General features: G+C 50.3%; 2 protein-coding genes across 2 annotated transcripts; one reads left to right on the forward strand and one right to left on the reverse strand.

Annotated features, from left to right (window-relative positions):
* Positions 1 to 277: 277 nt before the first annotated feature.
* On the forward strand, positions 278 to 8,399 carry LOC136200149 (phenolphthiocerol/phthiocerol polyketide synthase subunit C-like). The gene is made up of 4 exons (XM_065990492.1): positions 278 to 549; positions 610 to 2,440; positions 2,492 to 2,585; positions 2,641 to 8,399. Exons 2-4 carry the CDS (start codon positions 677 to 679, stop codon positions 8,142 to 8,144), a joined length of 7,362 nt encoding a protein of 2,453 aa, XP_065846564.1. The 5' UTR covers positions 278 to 549; positions 610 to 676; the 3' UTR covers positions 8,145 to 8,399.
* A 5-nt stretch (positions 8,400 to 8,404) lies between these two features.
* LOC136184177 (ubiquitin carboxyl-terminal hydrolase 46-like) lies at positions 8,405 to 11,340 on the reverse strand. Its single transcript, XM_065971026.1, has 5 exons — positions 10,884 to 11,340; positions 9,766 to 9,780; positions 9,594 to 9,706; positions 8,974 to 9,495; positions 8,405 to 8,910 (listed from the first exon to the last, which is right to left on the reverse strand). Exons 1-5 carry the CDS (start codon positions 11,319 to 11,321, stop codon positions 8,481 to 8,483), a joined length of 1,518 nt encoding a protein of 505 aa, XP_065827098.1. The 5' UTR covers positions 11,322 to 11,340; the 3' UTR covers positions 8,405 to 8,480.
* Positions 11,341 to 12,281: the final 941 nt, after the last annotated feature.

Here is a 12,281-nt window from a genome sequence, read left to right on the forward strand (position 1 = left end):
TCCTCCGCGGCCGCATAGCGTAATGGGCCCACTTAGTTGAACGATGAAAAAAGCTTTATAGGCGCTCATCATGCCAACTTGATATAAAGACATTCAAATCAAACGATACAGCAGCCAGTTCCTTAGTTAATGCTTTACAGTATTCATAAGCTATAGGTCAATGGAAATTGCATAGGATTACGTGATTTTTTCGCTGTCCATCCAAGCTTGGAGTTAGGTCCCTGGTGGACACCCTGGGTGGACATAGACTGGTGGACATGGTGGACATAGAGTCTCCTGGAGATCCCGGATTTATAAACGTTGGCCGAACTCCTTCAGATAGACGAAATCGTGTACTTGCTGGCGGCGTTTCTGTCGTCGATTGGAAGCAGAAGCAGGATGTCAGCCATCTTCTGCCAAATACGTGCCGTCGCCCGCGCGAGTTCCTTCAAACGCGATCCGCGCTTCAAAGTTCATGCCGTTTCTGTTCTTGTCGCATTGCCGCTACGCTTAGAGAAGCCTAGATGACGTGCCAACGTAAAAAAACAAAAAGCTGGGACACGTTTTGAGGTAGAAGAACGACGTGTGCCGTAACCTTAGCGATTGTTTTGATTCGTGACTCGGTCGCAGGTGTGACCACACATACGATAAAATTTGCGTATCGAGAGCGAGGTCAGCATACGCACCGCGATCGATCATGTCGAGAACATCCCAAAAGAAAGACGACGAAGATATTGCCATAATAGGCATCGGATGCCGTTTTCCCGGAAACGTCAACGACGTCCAAACCTTTTGGAAAATGCTCGTCGACGCGACCGATTGCACGTCCGAAGTGCCTCAAGATCCGAGTCGATTTGACTTGATGAACGACTATTATCATCCCACGCCTCGAACCGAAGGCAAAATCTGCGCTCGACGCGGCGGCTACGTCGACTCGAAAAATTTTCGCAAATTCGATCGACAATTCTTTCGGATGCCGCCCGCCGAGGCAAATCATCTCGATCCTCAAATTCGTATGCTTCTGGAAGGGACGTGGGAGGCGCTTGAAGATGCCGGAATGCCGCCGAGTCGCCTTCGCGGCACGACGACCGGCGTCTACATCGGTCTCATGAATAACGACTACACCGTCAAGCCGGACACCCTGATTAATGCCTATACAAATTCGGGCACGGACGCGAGCATGGCTTCGAATCGGCTTTCATATGAATTTGACTTTCGCGGACCGAGCTACACTATCGATACGGCCTGCTCGTCGTCGCTCTACGCCATTCATCACGCGTGTGAAGGAATTCGGCACGGCGACTGTGACATGGCGGTGGCCGGCGGCGCCAATGTTGTCCTGCTTCCCGTCACGAGTATTGGCCTTTCGCAAGCGCAAATGATTTCGCCCGACGGCAGGTGCAAGACTTTTGATGCTTCGGCGAACGGCTATTCGCGAGGCGAAGGAGCCGGCGTCGTCGTGCTAAAATCACTTCGAAAAGCGCTTGAATGCAAAGATTCGATATATGCCGTCATCAAAGGCGGAGCGATGAGCAACGACGGGAAGACGTACGGCGTCTCGCAGCCGAGCTCCGACGCTCAGATCGATTTGCTCGGCAAAGCGTGTCGTAACGCAGGAGTCAAGCCAGAGATGATCTCTTACGTCGAAGCCCACGGAACCGGCACGAAAGCCGGAGATGCGGCAGAAGCCAATGCACTGGGGGTGGCGATTGGTAAAAAGCGTGCCGCATCAAACGCACCGCCGCTAGTTGTAGGCTCCGTCAAATCGAATATCGGTCACACGGAAGGTGCCGCAGGAGTAGCGGGTGTAATCAAAGCGGCTCTAATTCTCGCTAAACGAAAAATCCCCCCTTCTATTCATTTTCGAGTTCCTAATCCAAGCATTCCGTTTGAAGCGTTACACGTCCAAGTGTGTACGAATGTCACCGATTTGCCTACCAATGCTTACGTTGGTTGCAGTTCGTTCGGCTTTGGGGGCGCCAATGCTCACGTTATCTTACAAGAATCTCCCATTGCTCGCCACTTGGCAGACGAAAAAGGCGGCGACGGCATCACGACGGACCAAGTTGATGCTCAGACGACTGCTAAACAATCGCATCGTCTTCTTCTTCTTTCTGCCTCGACGCACGCAGGTCTGAAAGATCAGGCGAGAAATTGGATCAATTTTCTAGAAGAAAAACCCTCTTACTTGTTTTCGAGCATTCTCTATTCGGCCGCTTGTCGTTTTCAGCACCACCGTCATAGACTTGCTCTCGTTGTTAGAAATCGTCAGGAAGCGGTCCAACTTCTGACTGATTACATAGAAGACAAGAAGAGTTCCGAGAACCTTTTGACGGGAAACGACGCAGAAGAGATGAGAACCGTTCCTCTTGTGTTTGCCTTCTCCGGAATGGGAACGCAATGGTGGGCTATGGGACGCCAGCTGCTGGACGAATATCCAAAGTTTTGCGCCGTGATAAAAGTATGACGCAGATAAATCAATAGAGATAAAAATGTATTTTTTTGTTTGCAGGAGATTGACGAACATCTTCGCTCTGTCGGAGCGACGTGGTCGCTATTCGATGTGTTGACATCGTCAGAAGAAAATTCAATGATACACCGTACAGGTGGAGGAACACGCATGAACACATGGACTGTAGTATCTCTATCAGCTCTCTCTAGAAATTTCCCAACCCTGCATCTTTGCCATCGAAGTAGCAATTGTCGAAGTTCTACGAGAATTCGGCGTCAGTCCGACGGCCGTCGTGGGCCACAGCGTCGGCGAAGTCGCCACAGCTTACACAGCCGGCCTACTGACGCTGAAACAAGCGTCAGCGATAATATACCATCGCGGTAGGCTCTTGGAAAAAACGAGCGGTCGCGGCGGCATGCTCGCCGTTCTCGGAGATGCCAACGAGGCTCTTAAATTACTTCCCAAAAATTTGATCGCGACGAGCAGTCGTCGCTGGATAAAGGATTTCGATGAGACGGTGGCAGGGACTAACGGTAAATGCGCCGTTCTAGACGTCGCCGCTATCAACAGTTCTCGTCAAATCGTCTTGTCTGGCGACGAAGGGGCTCTCAAGGCAGCGGCGACGGCTTTGAGTGATAACGACGAAATTCGAACGATTCTACTCAAAGTCAACAACGCCTTTCACAGCTACCAGCAATCGTCTCTTCAAGCGGAAGTAATAGACTGCCTAGAGAAAGTAGAAAGGACGAGCGGAGTAAATGGTGCTGTGACGACGATTCCCATGGTTTCGTCCGTGACAGCCGAGTACGTCGATAGCGAAATCGTTGGCAAGGCGTCGTACTGGTGGGCGAATATTCGTCAAACCGTTCGCTTTCAAGATGCGGTGAAAGTTCTCCTCGAGAAGGGCTACACGAATTTCGTAGAAATAGGGGCGCACAGCGTTTTGATTCCGGCCATCAAGGACATTCTGTCCGCTGAGAACCTGACTTCCCAATCGTCAGTTATTTCAACGCTGAAAAGACCGAGAGACATTAGAGCGCCGTCCAGTGACGAAACAGCGAGTCTGCTTCGATGCATAGCTAAACTTCACGTCATGGGAGCGAAAATCGATTTCAGCTCCATGTATCCTCAGGAAAGCCATCAGTTCGTACCGCTTCCTCGCTATCCGTGGCAAAGAGAAGAGTGCTGGTTCTCAGCCAACGAAGCCGCTGTCGATCTCGTGCATCCTCTACTAGGAGAACGTCAAGCGAGCATCGCTGAAATCGTCGGCGACGACAGTGAGACAGACACGATCATATGGAAGTGCGAGTACAGTTCGTTTACTTTGCCGTGGCTGAAAGACCACGCGATTGTCGACGTGATAGCTCCCGCTGCCGCCTACGTAGAGACGGGTCTCGCGGCGGCACGATCAATCTTCGGCGATGCCGCCAACTTCTGTCTGACAAACGTGGCCGTGAAAAAATTCATGTTCACGCCAAATAGCTCGGCCGACGTTCGAGTTCTAGCCGAGAAATTGGGACAGAAAGAGTATCGGCTTAGTATTCACAGCAGTAAAGCGACGGCCTCTTCTGGATGGCAAACCCATGCCACCATGACCATTCTTCAACCTAATGATGAACAAGCCAAAGAAGATTCATTTGAGAATCTAGCATCCCTAAAGAAACGATTTCCTATCGTAGTTAGGACGTCAAAGGAAGACATTTACAATTCCGGCGACGAAGGAGACTCGTACAAGTTCGGCCCGTCGTTTCGTGTGTGCCAGTGGGCGGCACTGTCTCATGAAATGAACGAAATATTGGTTCGCGCGACGGTGACTGAAGAAATACGCCACGAGCTGCATCGGTACATAATACATCCAGCATTCTTGGACGGTTGTTTTCAAGCGTACTTGTTGAGCTCGAGGACAAAATTCGATCAGCCGACCGACGTAGATGGAAGCAAGCCTACAGTTCTAGTGCCAACGTCTCTAAGCAGCTGCGAGGTTTATGGAGAAATTCCGTCAGACGTATTTATTCATTTGAAGGAATACGATAATTCAGACGGACATAACTGTGCGGACGTAAGTCTCATGAGTGCAGATGACGGTCGTGTTGCCCTGAAAATCAACAAAGTGACATTTAGTAGTATATCTTCATCTGGTGACGATAACAAGCCCCATTTCTGGACATTGAAATGGGAGTCTGAGAGAAGCGAGAAAACTGTGGACGATAACGAGGACGATAGTGCACCAGCGAACGCCGTTTGCATTATGTGGTTTAGCGAGAGTCAAAAGACGGCATTGGAGCATCTTCTTCACGAATTCAAAGAGCGAAACATTCAAGCAGACGTCCGTTTTATGACGGACGAGAAGAACGAAAGCGAATCCTTTTCCTCATATACGGACATAGTGATGCTTCTAATGGACATATCGGAAAGCAACGTATTTGAAACTACGAAAAAGGACGACTTCCTAGACGCTGCTTTTGCGTCTCCACTGGCTTATATCAAAACGCTTCAAAATCACGGCTCCTCGTGGGAAAAAGAAGCGCATTTGCGCCACTGGCTTGTCACCCAAAACGGTCAGGCCGTCTTCGACGGCGAAATCGCTAATCCTGGCCAAACGACAGTTGCTGGGTGCATTCTTTCTCTTGCCCACGAGTTGCCAGACTCGAAAAACTTCTGGGTTGACCTAGAAAGCGCCGATACCTCAACGTCCAGCGTATGGCAAGCATTTGTTGACTACTTCCTGAATTTTGATCCCGGAGAAAATGAGGTGGCGTTGCGACGTGGCACTGATAACGATTCATTTGCTCCCGTCTTTCCACGTCTAACTGAAATGAATCCAGATGCCATTGCTTCTCACGTTTCTGATGCCCACTGGACAGTGGCGTATTCGTCGAAAACGAAACGACCAATATTAACAGCAGTCGACCATCCTGACACCCGTCATCCTGTGATAGTTAAAGTAACCTGTTTCGGTCCTCTTTCAAGAACGTCGTCTGGAGAATTTCCAGGAGCGTGGGTCATCGGTGCAGTGACGTCTTGTCCTGACGCGAGTTTCGAATTGGGAGATACCGTATTGGGTCTCTCCGATATGATATCCAGCACCGTTAGCGTTCCCTTGAGCCTGGCAGTCAAGGTTCCAGAAGAAATGACTCTATCTAACGCCGAAATTGTCAATGCCGTGCAAGAACTGCTTGTTCCTTACATTACGTTTACCGTCGCCTCTCCGCTAGCTGTCGGCGACACGGTTCTTGCGTTGGCGAATCCAAGCGATAGCTCGCAGAAAAAAGAACTGACTGCTCTATCAAAACTCCTCCACTGGCTGAAAGTTCGCTTCATTGTCGTTCACAACTCAGCGAAGTTAAGCGAAAATGACATTGACGCGTGCACTCCTCAAGATCTAGCGAGTATTTTGGTGGACAAGAAGCTAGCCAGTGGAGTCGTCTTTCTCAATGAAGTAGAAATCACTGAAGCAGACAAGGTGCTTCAGCACCTGAAATCGTTTGGAAGTTGCGTCTTTTACAGCAGAGCACAACTTCGTCGGTTTGTCAAATCAGCCAAAACCGACAGAAGTCTTGCTAATTTCTTTCCTATGATGACGACGCAGGACCTGTTCGACGAACAGCACCGCGGACTCGTCGGAAGGTCGCTCGTACAACTGTTAGAGCGACTACGCAGAGAAACGAATGGGAAGAGGAAAGTGGAAGCTAAGCATCTGCGCGACTTGCTCGCTCCTTCGGCAGCAGATTCACTGCACACTTTCTTGGCTGACTCAGAACCAATCAACCTGACTCTTCCTTTTGAAAACTCATTTACGGCTCGCCTCAATGATAGCTATCTCATCACGGGCGGACTTAAAGGATTGGGGTTGTCGCTAGCAAAGTGGCTCGTCGATCGCGGTGCAAAGCATCTGCACCTTCTCGGTCGCAGTCCTCCTGGCGCCGAAGAAGCTGTTCAGATAGAGGAGCTTCGAGAGATGTCTCGGATCGATATCTGGCAAGTGGACATATCTAGTGAAGATGCAATCGAAGGCGTCTTTCAAGAAATTTCACAAATAACCTCTTCAAATCTTGCTGGTATATTCCACTGTGCAGCCGTCTATCACGATTCCTTGCTCTTTACCGTGGAGAAAGACCAACTAGAAAAAGTCATGCTACCCAAGGCGTACGGAGCTTGGCTCTTGCACCGACAGAGCCTAGCCTTGAAGACTCATCTTCGCTATTTTGTTCTCTTTTCGAGCATCGCCTCTCTTTTTGGAAATTCCGGTCAAGTGAGCTACTGCATTGCCAATACGGTGCTAAATTCTCTGGCCGATCACCGCAAACGAATGGGTCTTCCAGCAACCTCGCTTCAATTTGGGGCAATTAGTGGCGCCGGCTTTCTCCAACAAAACCCCAAGATAATGACGTTGCTGAAGTCAAGAGGACTGGCGCCGCTAAGTGATCAGTCAGCGTTGGACTGCATGGGACGGGCCATGCTTATCCAGCTGCCTTCCCTGTGCATTCAAGGCAACATTACACCAGAAAAATACGTTCGTCCAGCTAAGCTGGGAAGTACGTTTCGTTTCTCTCGACTAAAAGAGCTGGAAAAGTTGGCCGGTGACAGAATCGATGCCATCGAATCGTCGAAGATGCTATTCGCTTCGCTTTCGCCGCCAGAAAAGCGGAAAGTCGTTGTCGACCTGCTTTCTACGTGGCTCGGAGCCGGTCTGGGTCTGGACGAGGTGCCACTGAATGCGTCCTTAGTTTCCATCGGGTTCGACTCGATTATGGCCACGGAAATGAGTGATCGGATTCACCTTGCATTCATCGTCATCGTGCCTCCAGTTCGCATGCTAAACGACCAGTGCAGCGTGAATTTTCTAGCCGATATCATTATGACTTTAATTCAAAATCAAGCGACCGCGGAAGAAGAAAAAGAAGAAGAAGAAGAAACTCCAGGCGAAAAGTCAGATCAAAACTTGTGGAGATACTCTTTGAACAGCCCAGCGAAGGACAAGACAATTTGCCACCTCATATGCTTTCCCCCATATGCCGCAGGTGCATCTGTTTACTCGCAGTGGGGAAAGCTTTTCAAAGACAGCGGCATTGGAGTGACCGTCCTTCACTTTCCCGGCTGGGAAGAAAGACAAACCGAGACGTTCCTAGGCGATTTAGACGGCCTTGTCTCGGCAGCACTAGATGCCGTACTGCCACTAGCAGAGGAGCACAAAGTCGCCTTCTACGGTCATAGCATGGGTGGTCTCATCGCCTATGAGGTGGCTCTTCGTCTTGAAAAAGATCATGGCATATCCATCACGCACTTCTTCGTTGGTGCTTGGTATGCTCCTCACTTGCAATACCCTCGTCCAGCCGATTTCAATATTCCGTCGTCGGTGTTCAAGAGAGACGCGCCACTTGCTGTCGTCTTTCAGCATTTGAAACAGCTCAATTTCATCGACCTTCCATCTGCGGTGGATCCGCTGCTTCAGCATTGGATGCCATGCTTTGAAATAGCTCTCAAAATTTTGAAGAGATACACTCCGAATGAGAATTCGTTGCCGTGCAGCATCGACGCTTTCTCCTCGACTGGAGACCCTTTTGTCCAGCCTAAAGACGTGATACCATGGGAGAAGCAATCACGATCTGATTTCGTCCATAATAGCGTCAATGCCCCAGGGCACCAGTTCACAAATTTATTCGCCAACGTCATATGTGAAACGATACAAGGCAGATTGAAAACTTTGCTCTAGGTAGCAGTCAGGCGAAAGTAGTTAGGAAATGTGCATCATGCTTAAAGGACTTGCAATGACGGGCTGATGTAGCCCTGAGACTTTACTCTATTTTACTGCGGCACGAGGAAGTATACTATTCACTGCATATTTTTGTATTTCGTCACTACTCAATTAGGTGTTCTGTTCTGTACTTTTCAGTAGTATCTCTGTTTAGCGGATCTAGATATCGTTCATAAATACAGCCGTGAATATATATATACATACATATATTGTTGTTCATAAGGCCAACAGGCCAGTCATCAAACGTAAAGGATGCAGCAATTACATATAATTAAGAAACGTCTTCTAAGTAGTCTAAACCGAACTTGAAGGCAAGACGCCATAAAACAATATATAGGGCGTGGAGGTCAGCGTCGACTTGGGCGACAGTACTCTTCGAAAATCCGCATTGGAGAGCACTTCAACATCGGAATCGTCCAATTTGAGCCACTTCCACCCACACTGACACGCGCCTCCATCGTCAAACGAACTGCTACTCTCAGGACAAACGCACTCGGTCGAACAGTCGTCTTGTCGTCCAGCTGGCTCGTCGGAAGGCAGACGGACGTAGGTGAGATAGTGCCCACTGCCTGACATGCAGCCGTTGTGCATTACAACGGCAAAGAGCTCGTACGTTGAATGCCGTCGATTGCAGGACAACGTGCACCATTGATCGAGCTTCATGCGCATTGGAGTGGCCAAATTGCCACTGATTTTGCTAACGTAGCTTCCGAGAGACGACAGCCTATAAAGAACAAGAGCACATCTTTAGACTCTGTGTGCATTTCATACATGTATGTACACTCACCCGCCACCGCCCATCGCTGCAAATCTCTTCAAATGAATCGTCAAGACGGACGGCAACCGATCGAACATCGTGCTGATCTCCGCTTCCGTGTGCGTGCGGCACTCGTTGCAATAATAGCAATCGCGTCCAGTCAGCCGTTCCATGCCGACGAATTGCTTCATCGCCCACGTAAGCGAATGCCGACCGACACTCGTAGTCGACGATCCCGCCGGCGAAGAGGTCGCGGATGGAGACGCCGACGAGGACGACGACGACGAGGACGGAGAGAGTCGGACGGGAACGCTGACGTCGAGAAACGTTTCGTAGCGATTGCGCTTCGTCTCGCATTCGAGACATCGCGTCGTGAAGACGAGACTGCCCTGGAACGTGCTCGTCACGAAATTTTTTGTCGTCGCCGTCGTCGTCGTCGTCGTGCCGTCTTTGCATTTTGCGTTGTAAGCGTCTTCGATGTTGGAGAGCAGACAGCGAAGAAGCTCTTGGGCGTCGTGTTGCATGTAAGCCGTAAATTGAAAGTTGATTTGTCTAGAGAAAATTTGGCAGTTATAAATCAAACCGATACCAGATCAACAAATTATTACATTACAGCAATGAATTATTTATCTATTTAATTATTTATTTACCTCAAATCGTCAATAAATGTCTCAGGACACACCGACAGACGATTAATGCCGGTACAATTTGACGCGGGATCGCGTCGAAAGGCGTTTTCTAGATCAGTCATAGAGGAATAAAGCTACACGTGCACAAGAAAGAATAACAGATATATTGCACTCCTATGTCGATACTTCATACATTTTTTAAAGATTGGTAAAATCACGGATTGTAGAGAAATGGATATGAAACGCACGCACGCTACCGTATGTTGCGTGGGATCATCCGTGACATGCCCCGCCCCCGTGTCTCCGCTTGTGCTTGGCACACTCAAGTGCTGTTTGACTAAAGGGATTAATCGCCACCCGTCTATGATTAACGTAAATCGATGCCTACATCTTCGAAGTACCTAGCGCACCATTTGCCTAAATTATTGGAGGTTTCGTAAGAGCGTTTTCACGCGTTTTCTCACGAGACCTACTTCGGAAGGGGTTGTGTAGCGTTTTCGTCAATTCGCTTACGTTTGCGTCGCCAGTAAGATAAGGAACGGTTTAATAATGATCCTTGCTGTGGCTTTGTCCACAAGCAAGGCCGGTTTCGTCGCGTTATAGCCGAGTACGGGCATTTTTATGCTCGGAATGGTGAAGGAGTTTGTGTAGCATTTCTGGGAGAACTGTAGAGAGTCAGCCGCATACTGTAGTTTTAGTAGATAGAACTGCCACTGTAGAATGGCCCTACAACCCCGACTAATATATGAACGAGCGGGTTTGCGCTAGAAAGAGGTCGAAAAAATGCTGAGCGGAATTAATTAACAGACAAGCAGCAGAGCGAGAAAGGCTAGGTATGCTTCCTCTAAGCTTCTAATAGTTAGTCTCTCTGCACTTTGCTACTTTTCGGTTCTCTACACTACTGTACCGTGACCTTTGGGAACAATTCAATGTTACCTGTCACTGCTTAGTTAAAAATGGGTTGTTTTTTCATGAAAACGTTAAGGACTAAGCATGTGCGAATTTTGCCATTGTCAATACAAGCCAATTTTAGGACTACCGGGGAGGCAACGGAGGCAACTGGGTTACCTATCCGGGCAAGATCGGTCACGTGACCATGTCACGGATGATCCCACTAGCGTGCGTGCGTTTCATATCCATGTCTCTACAATCCGTGGTAAAATCTGGTTGTTGCATCACACTCTTGAGAGCTGGGATCCTCAATCTCACAACCAGCACCATCCTCTTCCTAACTATCCAACTAAAAGAAACAATTTAGTTATTAATTAACGTGGAAGAAAGAAGCTGGGTTTTGAGAATATCCGGGAATACCTCATTCAACGACGAAACGAAGTCGGGGCAATACCGCAGCGCTTGCAACACAGAATTCACGTAGCACGTATTGCCGGCGTTATTCAAACCGGAAAACGGCGGAGGAAGGGGAGGAGGCGAAAGAGCCGCGTTGGCGGGAGGCGGAAATTCTGGGCCGTAAGGTCGACTTCCCGTATCGTCAACACAGTAGTCGTTCGCGCTGGCTTTCGTTTCGTCGTCGCCACCGTTTGGATCTTCGTTTTCTTTCGCGATTGGCCACGGATTCGTGGCATCCGGGATCCGGCTAGCCGACCACAAGTCGATGGGACCGAAAGACGTCGATTTCGCTGGCTGGGAGACGGGCAGCTCATCCGCTTCTTCGTCGCGCTTTCTTCGTTTGAGTTTGAGCGACGGTCGAGGCCGTTTCGGCGCCGGCGCGCCGTCTTCTCTCGACGGCATCCCGGTTAAGGCGCGCTAAATCGCATCCGGGGAACGTCAGCTGTGACTTTGTCACGAAAACTGATTCGTAGAAATCTCGCCTGTGAGAGGCATTAGTCTCTTCGGAGGCGTGGGTTCGAATCCCACTCCTGTCACCATGTAACGTGAGAAGAAGAATGATCTATTAGGCTCCTAGCGCGCATTACCCCACAACCGTCACAGACGATTGATACTTACCGCTCTGTGCCAACCCCCTGCCACTCAGGAAGGGGCTTGGCGGTAGGGGGCCCGAACCCAGGGGTCGAAACCGGAAGCGTGCCGGAAACTCGGTCCCTCACGCCCGGCCGCGGACCATCCACCGACTCCCTTGGGCCGAGCCCCGGCTATACGAGCCGGCGCCCGGCGGTGGGTCCACGAGCACCACCGTCCAGCCACCCCGTCACGCCTGGGAACCAGGCGGAGAAGAAGAAAACCCCCAAGGGAGGGTCGGGAGGGAAGAGGAAGATTGCGTCGCGCGTAGGTGTGCTCGCTTCAGCCGCTGTGATGCGAATGAGCCCGCCCGCGCACGACGCTCCATATCAACAACGGTTAACAATAATGTTAACCTGCCATTGATACTTACCGCTCTGTGTCAACCCCCTGCCACTCAGGAAGGGGCTTGGCGGTAGGGGGCCCGGACCCAGGGGTCGAAACCGGAAGCGTGCCGGAAACCCGGTCCCTCACGCCCGGCCGCGGACCATCCACCGACCCCCGTGGGCCGAGCTACGAGCCGGCGCCCGGCGGTGGGCCCACGAGCACCACCGTCCAATAAACTATTCATACCCGGGCCCGGCTCGCATCCTCGCCGCCACGACACACCAATAAATAAGACTGTAAGACTCTCATGTTCACCGTTCTACCCCAACCAGTCCTGCCCTAGCGTCCGCCCTGAAGGCCTCCCACCAGCGCTCTCGCGCCCGCCAGGCTTTCCTCCGGGATCCG

This window comes from Oscarella lobularis, chromosome 2, assembly GCF_947507565.1.
Source record: "Oscarella lobularis chromosome 2, ooOscLobu1.1, whole genome shotgun sequence".
In the NCBI taxonomy this organism is placed as follows: domain Eukaryota; kingdom Metazoa; phylum Porifera; class Homoscleromorpha; order Homosclerophorida; family Oscarellidae; genus Oscarella; species Oscarella lobularis.